The sequence below is a fragment of the Cinclus cinclus genome, chromosome 10 (assembly GCF_963662255.1).
Source record: "Cinclus cinclus chromosome 10, bCinCin1.1, whole genome shotgun sequence".
Classification (NCBI taxonomy): Eukaryota; Metazoa; Chordata; class Aves; order Passeriformes; family Cinclidae; genus Cinclus; species Cinclus cinclus.
In genome coordinates this window covers 609,643-624,922 of record NC_085055.1, presented here as the reverse complement: position 1 = coordinate 624,922, position 15,280 = coordinate 609,643, and the positions used below count along the sequence as shown (strand labels likewise).

The window sequence follows — 15,280 nt, the reverse complement described above, 5'->3', positions numbered from 1 at the left end:
TAAATGACTTGCTGCAGGTTTCAGTGTTCTTTGTGTGCCAGTTTCTATGAAAAAGGAACAGGAACTTTCATTTCCACCCCAATTTCGGGGGATACACTATGAAGTCATACACACATACCTCATAATTACTGATGAAACTTTTTTACTTCAAGAAGTGAGTGATGTTTAGAAAAAAATCCCCTCACAGTCATCCATCACTGAAACGGGCAAGAAGAGGGCAAGGAAGGCCTGAGAACAGAACCATTGTGCAGTACCCAGCCCTCAGCCACCTCAGCCAGCCCTTCACTGGGCATCCCTCAGGGAGCTCCTTTCACAAAGCTCCTCTCCATGCATGGGACAAGAACGTGGGCTCTTCCACTTTGCTTTGGTTTTAATTTGGTTTTTTTTTTTTTTCCCCAGAACGTCATCCTGGCACAAGCCCTGCCGCATCCCAGACCCACGGCTGCCAGTGGGACTCCTGAAGAGCATTTCAGCTGAAAACCTACAGCAGCACAAAGGATGGGGTACAATTTGTCCGATGGAAAACTTCCAGGTAAAATAACAATGGAAATACAAGTGATTGATAAGTGTTTGTTTTATTGCTGTTAGTTCCTACCAACATTTGAACGAAAATAGTCATTCCAGCAGGGGCTGTCTGAGCACTGCCCCACAGCCAGCCTGGTTTGCCTCACCAGCCAAGGTCAGAGCATAAACAACATTAAATATAGTGTACTGTCATTTTATGGCAGAGTTTATAAGTTTTCCACAAACATTTACATATGAAATCTTACAATCCCCCAGAGACTGTGTTTTTTAAATACATTTAAGTAAGCTCAGTTGAAATGAGCGTTCTGATAGGCCTGAGGAGTCTCTCCAGAGCCCTGTCTCATGACAAACATCTCAGCTCGCAAGTTGCGTTCTGTCAGGAAAGCCAAGAGCTGACAACCTGCAGCTCTGATTTATGGCTCACCCGGACAGAGAGAGGACAGCTCTGAACTGTCCTGTTTGGGACACAAAAAAAGCTTTAACCCGTCGCTGTCCCTCGTTCCCACAGAGAATCACCTCAGCCCAGACAACAGTAGCTCTCCCAACGCCAGCTCCCCGGGGCGCTCTGCCCACGACGAGTTCACCACCATCGTCCTGCCCGTGCTCTACCTCCTCATCTTCCTGGCCAGCCTGCTGCTCAACGGCCTGGCAGTGTGGATCTTCTTCCACATCAGGAACAAAACCAGCTTCATCTTTTACCTCAAGAACATCGTGGTGGCAGACCTTCTCATGACGCTGACGTTCCCCTTCAAGATCATCCAGGACTCGCGGCTGGGACCGTGGCACTTCAACTCCTTCCTGTGCCGCTACAGCACGGTGCTGTTCTACGCCAACATGTACACCACCATCGTCTTTCTGGGGCTCATCAGCATCGACCGCTACCTCAAGGTGGTGAAGCCCTTTGGGGACTCCAGGATGTACAGCATCACCTTCACCAAGGTCCTGTCAGCCTGCGTCTGGGTGGTGATGGCGTTCCTGGCGCTGCCAAACCTGATCCTCACCAACGGCTACCCCACCAAGAGGAACGTGGATGACTGCCTCAAGCTCAAGTCCCCCCTGGGAGTCAAGTGGCACTCAGCTGTCATCTACATCAACACCTGCATGTTTGTGGTGGTGCTGATAGTGCTGATAGGCTGCTACATTGCCATCTCCAGGTACATCTATAAATCCAGCAAGCAGTTCATCAGCTCGTCCAGCCGAAAGCGGAAGCACAACCAGAGCATAAGGGTTGTCGTGGCTGTGTTCTTCACCTGCTTTCTGCCCTACCATTTGTGCCGAATACCCTTCACTTTCAGTCACCTGGACAAAATTTTAGATGACTCGGCACATAGAATCTTGTATTATTGTAAGGAAATGACGCTGTTCCTGTCCGCGTGCAATGTCTGTCTGGATCCAATCATTTATTTTTTCATGTGTCGATCGTTCTCACGAAGGCTGTTCAGGAAATCCAACATGAGAACCAGGAGTGAGAGCATCAGGTCCCTGCAGAGCGTCAGGAGGTCAGAGGTGCGCATCTACCACGAGTACACGGACGTCTGAGGCACCCACAGAGACTTTGCTGGCCTGTGAGGCTGCTTGTATATAATGTAAATAAAATGTCTCTTGAAGTGTGTGACCACAGAAGCTCATTAAGGGACACATTCGGTGTCTGCCAGCTCACCAACATCTGGCTCGGGTTCCATCCCCCAGGGACCAGGCTCACTCCGGGGCTGAGGGCTGTTTTGGTGGGTGTCCAGGTTGGCTGGTTGGGTGCTTTAGAAACCAACACGAGGCTGCCTCAGCTCAGAGAGCAGCCCTGAGCTCAGGAGGCTGCAGCCAGTATGGACCCCTGGCCTTAGAGCAGGGTCCATTGTGAGGAATCAGCTTCTCCAGGGTCCGGGGATGGCAGCAGCTGAAGGGAAAGGGAGGAAGTGGCACAGCCCCCTGGGACCCTCAGTGTGACCCTCAGACAAGGCTCAGTGCCACGAGGCTCAGTGCCACATCTCCGTGTCCCTCACGGTGCCTTGGTGCCAGCAGCACCATCTCACTCGGGGCTTGCACTGACTGCTCCCCACCCAGTGATCTTCACGTGCATCCGTTTGTCCTGCACTCCCTGGGCATTAAATCACATTTGTTAGGAGCAAAGACTGCTCTGACAGAGACCGAGAGCTGCCAAAGGCAGGCTGGCAGAGCTGTGGGTGCCCTGGGCAGCCTGTGCTCACAGCCAGCCCGGAGTGCAGTGCAGGGCACAAGAAGGAGATGGCAACAGCCCATCGGCCAGTGCCTCACACACTGAAGGACTTTGCTCCTGATACACAAAAACAAAAACAAGAAAACCCTGAAAACACAGCACTCAAACAACAAGGTTAAGTTCTGCATGAGAACATCTTTCATAAAGTTTTCCACTGAAAGATGGGTTTCTCTCTTCTATTTTTTTAAAACACTATTGGTTTAGATTTTGGTTTATGAATAATTAGGAAGCTGAAGTGTAAGTATGATAATATTTGGATTAATGCAAGTATTATGAAACCACTTACATGATCAGGGGAGAACATTTCTGGAAAGGAAGACAGAATACTTTGGGTATTTATCCTACTTTAAATAAAAATACTTTAAATGGCTAAAATACCACAGACAAACCCTGTTTCCCAATCAGCTCTGTAGAAAACACACACACCAGACAAGTCCTGGGACCAATTCTGCCATCTTGCACCCTAAGCAGTCCCTGCACATATAAAACCATATTAAGAGAACCATCCTGTGGACTGGGTTGCACAGCTTTAATTCTCACAAGCACCAAATGAAATCGAATGAAAGTATTTAGGACTGGAAGATCAGCTCTATGCGCAGACATTCCTAACCAAAGAGTGTCCTCTTAGGTCTTATATGGTTAAAGCAAATCAAGGCCAAGTGCTTCTGGTCTGCCATTTACAAGTGCAAATCACCAAGGGCATATGGCTCGTTAAACTGTGCGTGATAATTGCTATGTTAAATCCACTGTGACCTTTTCCCACGTGGACTTCCCACACAAGCCCAGCAAAGCCCAAAAATGCCCCTCCAGGGGCAATACCCTGTGGGTCCCTGCCAGAGGACACTAGAGGAGGAGCAGGTAAGGAGACAGCAGCCCAGGGGCTGGGACTGGCCCTGGCACAGGGTGGAGCAGCCGGGGCAGAGCAGGGGGCTGCACACACAACCAGGTGGGCACCTGCATCCCCGAGTGTGCTGTGTGCCCTCTTGACAGGATGCACACACACACCTTGCTCACTGCCCACGTCTTTTTAACTAGAGGATGGATTTTCATGGTGTTTCCTCCTCGGAGAGACACTACTGCTGATCCCTCAGCAGAGCTTTCCCCCAAAAACCCACCCAAAGCGATCCCTTCAAAGCACAGCCTGAAGAACAGTGCCCCCTCTCCAGGAACCAAAGGGACAAAGCAATCAGGAGTTTCTGGGAAGTGTCCCAGTCCCAGCAGTGAGATATCCATGTGAACTGTGGGAAGAACAAACACAGCCATGCACTCCCAGCACACAGGAGCAGCCAGCCAGGGGCAGCCCCTGCCCTGCAGACAGCACTGCACTGTCAGTCACCCCCAGAGCAGCTCGCTGTCCTTGGCAGGATGTATCTGTGATAATGCTGTGGTAATCGCTGGTTTGGACACACACTCACATACATGACAGCTCTTTAATGCTGTTTGTGAAGTGTTTTCCAGGGCTAGAAATGAATTATACAACAATATCCCAATCCCCAAATACCAGATAACTGCATTTAATTTATCCAGATTTGACACGGAGCCTTGGTCTTTAAAAGTTCATTTTGAAAGAAAAAGCTACAAGGGAGTTGTACGGAAAGTCTCAGGCCCTGACCCATCCCTTTCAGAGAGCCACATCAGGGCAGACAAGGACATAAACTGTGGCTGTGCAATCCCAGAGTCCCAGTTTTAAGAGGAAACACTTTTCTGTGTGGAAGTACAGCAGCAGATCTGAGCCAAGAATGCAAGGAGCAATTCCTGAACAATTGAACAACTCATTAACATCTGGGTTTCTTTACATTCAGGAAGATTTGCTTTACAGTGTTTGTAACTCGAGTGTAAATCTGTCTTACATACTCTGATTGAATAGCCAAGGCAGAGACCTTCATGCCAGGGCATTACTGTGGGAGAAATGTGATTTGAACCTGTACTCAGACCCAGCTCCAGATCACTCCTGTGCAGGACTCTTGCTTGCCATTACATTAATTTTGTGCTCTGGCTCTGTGGTTTCTCTAGTAATGACGTTTCCTGTGACTTTTCACCACTGCAGCTTCACAGGAATCCTAAAAAAGGAAAGTAAATCCACCTAAATTTCTAAAAATCTGTCTTTGCGTTGGCACCCAGCAGCCACTTGAGCTGGATGAAGCAGGGGGAAAGCATTGATGAGCAGAGTGGCTGTGGCAGGCTCACCCAGCTGTGCTCAGGGCTGGAAGCATGAAACTGAAGAATAAGCAAAATTCAGCATGCAATGGAGCCCATGGTGCAGACACCAAACAGGATGGAGGTCCTGTGGTCTGTGTTAACCAGAAATGCTCTGCAAACCAAGCCCACCCCCGAGCTACACTTCTGTTCTGTAAAATGCACCCACAAATAGCACAAGGTTGGACTGCAGTCCCACCCACAGAACTCTGCACATCAGTGCAGTTACTAAGGTATAAAAGACACTTCAATTTTTCATCTAACTGAGGGATGAGAATTCAACACAAAATTGCAGGGACAGATTGGCGGGTTTGTCCTCCTCACCCTCCCCAGAAGAGACACCACTTGATACATTTTTTGTCCACATTAAAGTGGAAAAGGTAAAGGAGCTATTTGTGCAGTTTTTGAGGGGAGTTTATCTTGCATGCAAAAGGAAATCAAAAGCTCCTAATTTCCTGAAGAGGTTACAGATGCAGAATGTGTGATTCTGAAGTCAGAAGATGAGGTGCTTTAAAAACAATTGTGTTTTGAGAAAGAGACACAGGAAAAGTTGCAAAAAATATATCTTTGAAGGACAAATGTACAACTAGAAAAAGTTCTGTCTGTGGCTGAAGACAAGATAACCATCTGCAGGAAAGCCTACTTTGACTAAGTAAGGAAAATTCCTTAATCAAATCCCACATGAAGCATTTTCTAGTTCAGTCCAGCACAGTCCCCTCCCTCAGCGCCCTTCTCCTGCCACTCCATTAGGCAAAACGTGCTGGGAGCAGCAGTGGTGCCACCTGAACATGGACAAGGCTTGATGGGTGAGCTCCAGACAAAGCCTTGTGAGGTCTCAGAGGCTTTCCATGAGGGTGCACAGACATGCACCCAAACAAAACCCAGCAGAAAACATTTGCTGGCAGATTTGACAGAGTAAAAACCCAGCTAGGAGTCCTGCAATACTTTTTTAATCAGCTGGCCTTCCAGGGGGATTATCCCTGTAAAATATTTGTCTTGTTCATGCTGCTTTTAGCAACTCCCAGAGCTGGCCACTGATTGCCCAGGATCTGCATGAGTTCATGCTCAGCAGGGCTGGAAGCACTGACAGCTCTCCCAGCAGGTCTGGAAAGGGCACAGGTGACCCCTGGTCACAGAGACCCATCCACAGAGCAATGGCTTGGTGCTGGAATTGGAACTCGAGCCAGGACCCCTCAGCCCCAGCTGGGTCAGCAAAGACTGCAGAGCTGCCACCCCACCCTGCACTGCTGTCACCAGCACTGACACAGCAAGAACCAGGTCACTCCCAGTGGCTTTGTTACCAGGCTGCTGGGACATGCCAGCAGTGCTCTCCCCTCTCTGGCTCTGCATTCTCCAGCTCTGGGACAGAAGACCATCAGCAGCATCGTGCAAAAGGATTCCCTTCTTAGGCACTGAGCTCAGACAAAATGTTAGTAGCTTCTCTTAATAAAGCAACCAGCACCAAGGAATTTTGGATTTTGGGGAAAGAAGCAGATTGGTATGGATGAAGGTAAAATACATTATCAGTTTGTTCTTAAGTCACCTGAAGTGCATGGTAAAGTGCAGGCCCTTCTGGTGACCATGCTCACAGCCTACTTTCAAACCCTTTAGAAACAGCAGCTGTATCTTGAGATCCTTATACACTGGGTTTGGCTGGCATTTTGTAAAAATACCCATGTTTGTACAACAGAGCAGCCTCTTGGTTTGCCCTGCTGGCCAGAGTCATTCCAGCGGGGTGAAGCTGTACACAGAGCACAGGCACCCCACCCACTCTTTAAGCCCTTAATCCTCTGCCCTGGACAACTGCTTACTTCTCACTGCAAAAAAATTATATGTGTGCAGCATTTAATCCATCACAGACTGGCATCTTACGCTAGAAAACACTGCACTAACTCTTCTTTGCAGCTTCCCATGGACCTTTCTATCTTAGAGAGCCTACAGCTTTTCAGCCAAAGCCTTACCTGATCCACTCCTCTCATCCCTGCTTCAAGAAATGACCACAGGGTGCATGGGAAGAGAGGAAAAGATTGGCTGAGTGGTGTCCTCTGGGGAGCACCTGAGAAGCCTCAGGCAACTTTTGTTCTGTCTGATCCACAGGGGAAGTACAGAATTGTCAATGAAACCAACACCAGAATTGAAATGGTCAATGAAACCAACACCCAAAGCTATCACCCCAAAGCCATGGATTGACCACTGCAGCTTGGAGCTGTGAGTCTCAGGATGGAGAGAGGGGCAGGAGTACTGACAAGGATGTATAGATAATTCTGCCTCTCACTGTACCCCCTTATTGCACAAAATTCAATGAAATTTGGGGGAAGAGAGTAGAGATTCAAGGTCCCAAGTAAAGGATGTGTACATGGCAGCAACATGTAGGGAGAAGGGAGATGCGTTTCCCCGTGCCTTTGGGCCCTTCTTCAACACAGATAAACCCTCACAGAAGCAAAGTCCATGAGGAATTTTGTATTTTCTGTAGGGTTTATGTGACACGCTGTCAAGCAGAGCTCATATGCTGCACTAAATGTTTACTTGTTCTGAGGTACACAATGTACATATTTCACAACTTTTTAATAAACATTTAAACCTCAATTTATCTCCCCAAACCTCAGCTCTCTCTCAGAATATACTCCTTTCCTACATCCACAGAGAAAACATTAGCTCTTCCATTACCACACATTCCCGCTAATTCTGTGCTAGATTTCAAAGCCTCCCAGAAAATTTATGGGAAGAACAGGAAAGGAGGAAGCCAAGTGAGTGTTTAAGGTTAAAAGAAACTAATAGCACGAAAAAGAAGAGAAAGGAAACAGAAACACCAAAGACCCATCAAGTATTCCCAGAATCCATCTCCCAGCCGTAGCGGGCAGCACTCAAGCCCGTGGCTCCGGTTCAAACCCCCCAAGCCCAGAGCCGCAGCTCCCAGGGCAGGATACGTCACAGCAAAGGTCGCAGCCAGCCCTGGGAACAGTTTAGGAAAATCCAACCGCAGCCCAGCAGCGCAGAGCGCTCGCAGCCGTGCCAGCTGCACTTGTGCCTCTCCCCGGAGCTGCTCAGCGCTGCTCCCCGAGGAGCTGCCGGGCCAGCTGCAGGCTGAGAGCCCGGCCACAGCTGGCCAGGGGCACGGCCCGGCTCGCCAGCCCTGCCCCTTCCTGCTGCGAACCCCCCGAAACCCCCGAAACCCCCGAAACAGGGCTGCTCTGGGAGCGGCGGCGGCGCGCACGGCGGGCACAGCTGGCACAGCTGGCACAGGGGGCAGAACCGGACCGGCTCCGGACGGGCAGGACCATCCCGTGATCTGCTCCCCGACCCCGGGATCTCTCCCCGCGATCCCTCCCCAGGATCTGCTCCCCAGGATCTGCTCCCCGGGATCTCTCCCCAGGATCTGCTCCCCGGGATCTGCTCCCCGGGATCTCTCCCCAGGATCTGCTCCCCGGGATCTGCTCCCCGGGATCTCTCCCCAGGATCCGCTCCCCGGGATCTCTCCCCAGGATCTGCTCCCCGGGATCTCTCCCCGCGATCCCTCCCCAGGATCTGCTCCCCAGGATCTGCTCCCCGGGATCGCTCCCCGGCTGTTCCCGGTGCTGCCCAGGCCCGAGGGCTCGGTGGGCACAGCAGAGCAGGAGAGGAGCCCCTCCTGCCATCCCAGCCTTGTGTCCAGGTGAGAACTCCCATCACCTGCTCCCGTGCCCTGCAAACGCTCTCGATCACCCTCGCGTATTTTGAAGTAACTGCCGCTGCATTTTTGCTTTTTAAATTGGCAAATTGGGTGAGCATCCCCGAGTTCTGTAAACCACTAACAACTAATAGCACAAACGAGCAGTTTTAATTAACTAAATACTGAAAGCAGTACAGAAACTACTGTTCAGTCTCCAGCTGTGCCAGCAGACAGGGGACCCACAGGCAAGTATTCTTATCTGCCTTAAAAAAGATATTTTTCTTAAGAGACTACTTTTGTTTTAATTTATGACTGAGAAAATGTAACTATACAAAAATCATAGTTTAAAACATCAGAAAGCAGAATTTAAAATGAAATATTCGAATGACAAATGTTACTATTAAAATATATTTTTTTAATTTTAAAATATATAAAATATAACATTGAAGGGGAAAACTCTCTTGAGCCACATTTTACTACTTCTAAAAACATAGTTTTTGGACAATGAACGTAATAAATCATTAAAATGTTTTCTTGACCGAGAGCTCTGGTTTTAGCTGGGATAGAGTTAATTTTCTCCCAGCAGCTGGTACAGAAGTGTGTTTGGGTTTGGGATGAGAATGATGTTGATTACACCCTGATGGTTTAGCTGTTGATGAGCAGGGCTTGCACTAAGTCAAGGACTTCCCAGAATATCATACCCTGCCAGTGAAGAAGGGCACAACAGGAAAGCTGACCCACTTGTTTTTCTTGGGCTTTATCCCTCCCCTAGTTGTTTTCCTTCATTACATATTATTATTATTATTATTATTATTATTATTATTATTGTTATCTTCTTAAACTACTCTTACCTTACTTAACATTTCCTCTAACGTTCACCGCTCCCCAATTCCAATATGATAACTGACATGAGATAGGAAGGATCTCAGTGGGGGAATTTTGAGGCTTAAGTTAAAAACTGAGTATTTGGGTTAGATCTGAAAATTATGCTATGTGTAAAGAGCTCAAAGCATTGCCCAAGTTTCCATCTGAGTATCAGGGTTTACACAGATTTTTCACAGATTAGAATCTTCTAAGGCTAAAAGTGTGCTCAGAATAATTAATACTCTTGTCTAAAAACCAGAAGTAAAAAGATAATGAAAAAAATTAGCTTATCAGGAAGGCAAAGCTGTTAAATTTAAGATTCAAAAGAGCGCAGAGACTGCTGGACAGGAAGAAGAAACGAAAAACCTACTGGTGGTTTTTGCAAGACAGAAATGCAATTATACCCTTGAGGTGTCCCGACTGTGCCCCAAGGAGCCCAAGGCTTTAATGGGAAATCCACAACTTTATCTCCCCTGCTCTCTCTGTACCTGTTTGCTCTCCCCTGCTCTCTCTGTACCTGTTGGCTCTCCCCTGCTCTCTCTGTACTTGTTGGTTCTCCTCCCTGTGCCCTTCAGAGCACCAGAGCTCACTGCAGGTGCCAGGAGATCACAGGTGGTCTCACTGATGAGATCACTGCAGTCACCCACTGCCACCTCCTCACCTCAACATCCTAGATTTGGCCTTTTGGGATCACGAGTGGGATGTCCTGTTAATGTGGACAGAGTCACTCGCCCACCTGTCCTGCCCCTCACTACCTGCATCTGCAGACAGAGCACAGCCCCAATGTCACCACAGCCCCAGTATCACCACAGCCCCAGTGTCACCACAGCCACCATGTCACCAGGCTCACAGGGGCCACTGCTGCTCACGGGGCCACAGCAGCAGCCACAGGCCACAGGTCCATCCTCAGCCTCTGTCACAGCAGCCCAAGGAGCAGCTGGGTGGAGAGCGGGCTCTCTGTGTCCCCTGCACCCCACACCTGAGGGCTCCAGAGAGCAGGAGCTGGGAGGCCAGGGCAGGCACTGCAGTGGTCACTGCTGCCCTGAGTGACCCTTCCTGGAGCCCTGCCAGGGGAGAGGGCACTGGCACTGCCACGTCCGACACCAGGCAGATCCTGCCTTCCTGCCTCCTGCAACAGGAATGTCACCCATTCCTCCTGCCACCCTAATTCCAGCATTCATCCCATTTTCCTCCGCTGCATTCTATGACAAACAAGAACAGCACCACCCAACTGCCACTTCCAGAGGCTAAAATAGCCCGTTAGTATATTTTGCATACTTTTATTCTCTTAAGTACTAAAACTCAGACATTGCCCTATGACAAATGTCATAATAAGAGCAGTAAATAACAAAATTTTAGTCTCTTGGCAAACCTGCAATGAGTCAAATTCACCAACATATCTTCTCAGTCACTGCCAGCTGTGCCTTCCAGAGGAGACCAGCAATTCCAGCCAGGGACCCTGAGTGTCTCACCTGGCATGCACCCCCAGGCTGCCAGACTGGGGACAGAGAGGAGGGTCAGAGCAGCCCTGACCACACTCAGGCCAAGAGTCTGAACACCTCCCTGGTGTTTGGTGAAGGAGTTTTCCCTCAGGCAGCCCCTGCCTGGCCCCTGGCAGCCTGGGGACAATGCCCACAGTGCCCAGCACAGCTCCCAGCCCTTGTGCTCCTGAGCCTCACCACCCTTGTGCCCCACAGGGACACCCACAGCAGCTTTCCCACTGGATCACACCAGCATGGACAGCACTGCAAGTTCCACCAGTACCAACATTCCTACCACATTAGAGAGAAAATCTTAAAATAAGATTCTTCTTTTAGCACACTCAGCACAACTTGCAATGGTTGTGGTGTGTGCTGTGCTTCCTCCTTCTCCTGCTTCCTCTTAACATCAGAGGTACCATCCACCTCCCTTGATTAACTCCATTTTGCAGTTCAAAAAATATTTCTAGTGATAGTGACCACTATCACCACTTCCTGGCCCAGTAACTGTATTACTTATTTATTACACAGCTGCATTAGTTTCCATAAATAGCTAAAATGTGTACTTGGAACTACACGACCTCTGGTAAGTTCAGGGTAAATAATATATAAATAAAACAACTTATAAATATTATTCTCATGTTCAGTAAAGCAGGGTGAACTTTGAAACTTGACAGCCGTGTCACAGAAGTCAAGAGTTGCCTTAATGTTACTGTGGAAGAGTCACAGGGGACAGCACAGGAGTCTGACCTCAGAAGGGACTGAGCATTTCTAATGATTTATGCAGCTTCCCTTTTGTGTGCTGTGCCAAGACAACATGATTTGCCTGCTGAGAAAGTTCAGATTTTTTTTCTATTTTACCCAATCTATCTTGGTCATCTGGTGAATCGAGTTTGCTGGCTTTGCACAGGTAGCTGAGGTTATTCACACAGAACCGATGTACTTTATGCTGGCCCAAGCATTCCAACAAGAACAGCTGCTGAGTACAAAACGCTGTGTGCCACCCTCCCCAAATGCTGGCACTAACACATCCCGCTGCCCCAGCTGACAGGAGACAGGCTAGGAGGTGACAGAGTTTAATGTCAGTGCTGACCTGTTCACAGCAGTGGGACAAGACCCTCCAAAAGGAGCTGAGTGTGAGAAGGGGACATGAGGAGCAGATAAAGCTGAGTGTGAGAAGGGGACACGAGGAGCAGATAAAAGTGCCCATGAGCACAGAGCTGTGATGCTCAGCAGGGGGACACAGGAGCCTCCAGCCTTACCCATGCAGTGGGTAAGGGTTTAGTGGGACAGGGTTTAGCTTGAACTAGACTGCCCCGTGTCTCCCTGACCCTTTCTGAAGCTCTCTTGAGAGGTCTCCACCACGTCTGAGCACTGCTCAGTGTTGTGCTGCAGGAGCCCTCAGCAGCACAGTGTACCCTGCCACAACACAGGACTGTGTGTTTGTCTTTCCCACAGGTGTCCCAGCAAGAGCAGAGGTCCCGTGCCTGGGAATGGACAGAGCTCTAGGCCCTCAGCAGAACACCACAGCAGGCAGCTGAGGGGAGGTAAGGACATGCCAATGGCATGGGAAGATGTACAGAGTCTGGCCTGGCCTGTGGCTCCCTCTCAATGACAGGCAGGTGATAAATCTGCTGGTATCAAATGTAAAATTTGTATAGGGTGTCCTCCATGCTGCACAGACACCGTGGACTATACAAAGATTTGATGTCCACTTCTCTAGTCACACAGTTCTGAAACAATCCTGTTGTATGATGCCTCAGCACGAAACTTACTTCATGAACTTCTAAACAATACCTGCCCTCAAGTCCAAGCACAGGAAGACCCACCTGTGTTTTCTTGGCTGTACCAAACCCTACAGAGAAGGAGCAAGTTCTTAACATACCATGTGCGGAGAGAGGGTCCTGCTGAGACAGCCTGGAGGGAGAAAGTGAACAGGGACACGGCAGAAGAGAGCAGGTTTTAAATACATTCTTGTTACTATTTAAACAAAAATGCCATTTGCTATTAGTGCCTTTCCAGAAGATGTTTCTAATTTCAGCATTATCACCCCAAGCTCTACCCACATAACCTCCCAGCTCTAACACACCTGTCCATGTGGGAGTTTAATACCTACTCTCCAAACCTTCTTTTTCTTTTAAAACCCCAGCCAAACAAAAACAAATAACTTGTTGACTAGAGCTGAAGCACAAAGCCAGGATGGCTGCTGCTCTGGGATAATGGCCAGGAAGAGGTTAAGTGTAGGCTTTGGGTGTGCACGGGGTAACACACCCACCCCATGCTCCTCTCATCCATGCAGCTTCCAGAGCACACCTCACCTGATCAGCCTTTGCACCATCTGCAAGAGGTACAGAAAACAATACACCAAGGGAGACCTTTTTACCTGTTTGAGAAAAAAATGTCCATTTCTAGCTATTGCAAGGTTGCATTCAGGCTCCAACCTGCTCCACAGAGACATCAGCCACTGACTCAGAATGGGGATAAAAGGAAATTCTTTATTTTCTAAAAGACAAAGTGGGTTTTTTCCCAGCTCCAAGGCACATATTTTCCAGTTGCCTAGGGTTTCACTTGCCAAATACAGCAGCATTATATTTATATCTATATTTGTTCTGCCCTCTCCAAAGAGGATAATCCACCCCCGCAAACATTCTGACAAAGAAAAGCAGACAGCAGATGTGATTTCTTCTTGGAGATCCTTTAAATTGTAGATCTGACTGACTTGAGAAGTCAGCTCAAGCTCCCACATTACAGACTAGCACACAGACACTCTCCTGTGTGCTGGGCTGCTGGAAGTTAAAAGAAAACTCTTTAAACCAGCTGTACATGTGAGTTCCTTACAGTGGAACACTGGGATAGATTGCCACACACTGGGGATCTTCTCACTTGACCAACAGAAGAGGAGCTTTTATTGAACATTTTGACCAGGAATATTCATATCACTCATGTTTCATGGTAAATCAGTGTTAAAAATACCAGTCCTTAACACATCTCATTAACCCTGAGTCTCCAGCTCACTGTGGGTCAGTCCCAGCTCACAGCACATGGGCTCACACCTGCAGGAAAGTCAAACAGAGAAACAAATGGATTCTCTGTTCAAAGCAACAACATGCCTTGGAACATCACCAGAAAGTGAGATGGCCCCACTCAGAAAATTCTCTTCATTCCCTCTGGGAATGCTGAGGTGTGGGAACGTGCTCATTTCTGAGAGGCACACCGAGTTTGTTTGGAAGTGAGGGCTAAAAACTTAATTAGCAGAAAGCCCAGCATCACCCTGTCCTACTGAGATCCTCTTTTCTCTGCTTCTAGGAATGAAGAAACTGCAAGATGTTCAACTCCAGCACCAACTCCTCAGGGAACAACTGCAGCCACAGCACGGTGATTACCACCACAGTCATCCCTCTGCTCTACTGCCTCATCTTCCTCGCTGGGCTCTCCCTCAATGCCCTGGCAGCCTGGGTCTTCCTCCACGTTCCCAGCACTAAGAGTTTCATTGTCTATCTCAAGAACATCGCCGTGGCCGACCTCCTCATGAGCCTGACGTTTCCTTTCAAAATCCTTGCTGATTCTGAAATTGCACCCCCAGAGCTGAACCTGTTCGTGTGCAGATACTCAGCAGTTGTGTTCTACATGAACATGTACATTGGGATCTCCTTCTTCGGCCTCATAGGGTTTGACAGATACTACAAAATTGTAAAGCCTTTGTTCACCTCCTTTGTTCACACAGTTAACTACAGCAAGGTGGTCTCTGTAATCATATGGCTGTTGTTAATGGTTATGTCATTTCCAAATATGATTTTAACTAATGAAATCACTAAAGACTATTACTCCAGAAAATGTATAGGTCTCAAAAGCGAGCTTGGCAGACAGTGGCACAAAGCAACAACCTATATTTGCACAGGGATTTTCTGGATTGTTTTCTTCCTGTTAATTGTATTTTACACTTCTATATCCAAAAAAATATACAGCTCTTACAAAAAATTCCGGAGGAACTCAGACATGGCCAAGAGAAAAACCAGCCGGAACATATTCACCATCATGTTTGTGTTTGTCATTTGCTTTGTGCCCTACCACCTCTGCAGGACCCCCTACACCCTGAGTCAGATCAGCTCCCACTTCACCTGCCAGTCCCAAAAATCACTGTTCTACGCCAAGGAGTTCACTCTGGTGCTGTCTGCTGCAAACGTCTGCCTCGACCCTATTATTTATTTCTTCCTCTGCCTCCCCTTCAGAGAAAAGTTGTATCAAAAACTGCATCTCAAGCTGAAAGCTTCAAGTGAGCTTGAAATTTCTAAATCCAGAAGATCAAATACGCTTCGGGAAAGTATAAACATAGTGTAG

General features: G+C 48.3%; 2 protein-coding genes across 2 annotated transcripts; both read left to right on the top strand.

The window, feature by feature from the left end:
* The first annotated feature begins 209 nt into the window (after positions 1-209).
* Positions 210-2,064, top strand: GPR87 (G protein-coupled receptor 87). Its single transcript, XM_062499301.1, has 2 exons — positions 210-532; positions 1,034-2,064. Exons 1-2 carry the CDS (start codon positions 499-501, stop codon positions 2,062-2,064), a joined length of 1,065 nt encoding a protein of 354 aa, XP_062355285.1. The 5' UTR covers positions 210-498.
* Positions 2,065-14,266: 12,202 nt separating this feature from the next.
* Positions 14,267-15,280, top strand: P2RY14 (purinergic receptor P2Y14). Its single transcript, XM_062499356.1, has one exon. The coding sequence runs from the start codon at positions 14,267-14,269 to the stop codon at positions 15,278-15,280; it is 1,014 nt and encodes a 337-aa protein (XP_062355340.1).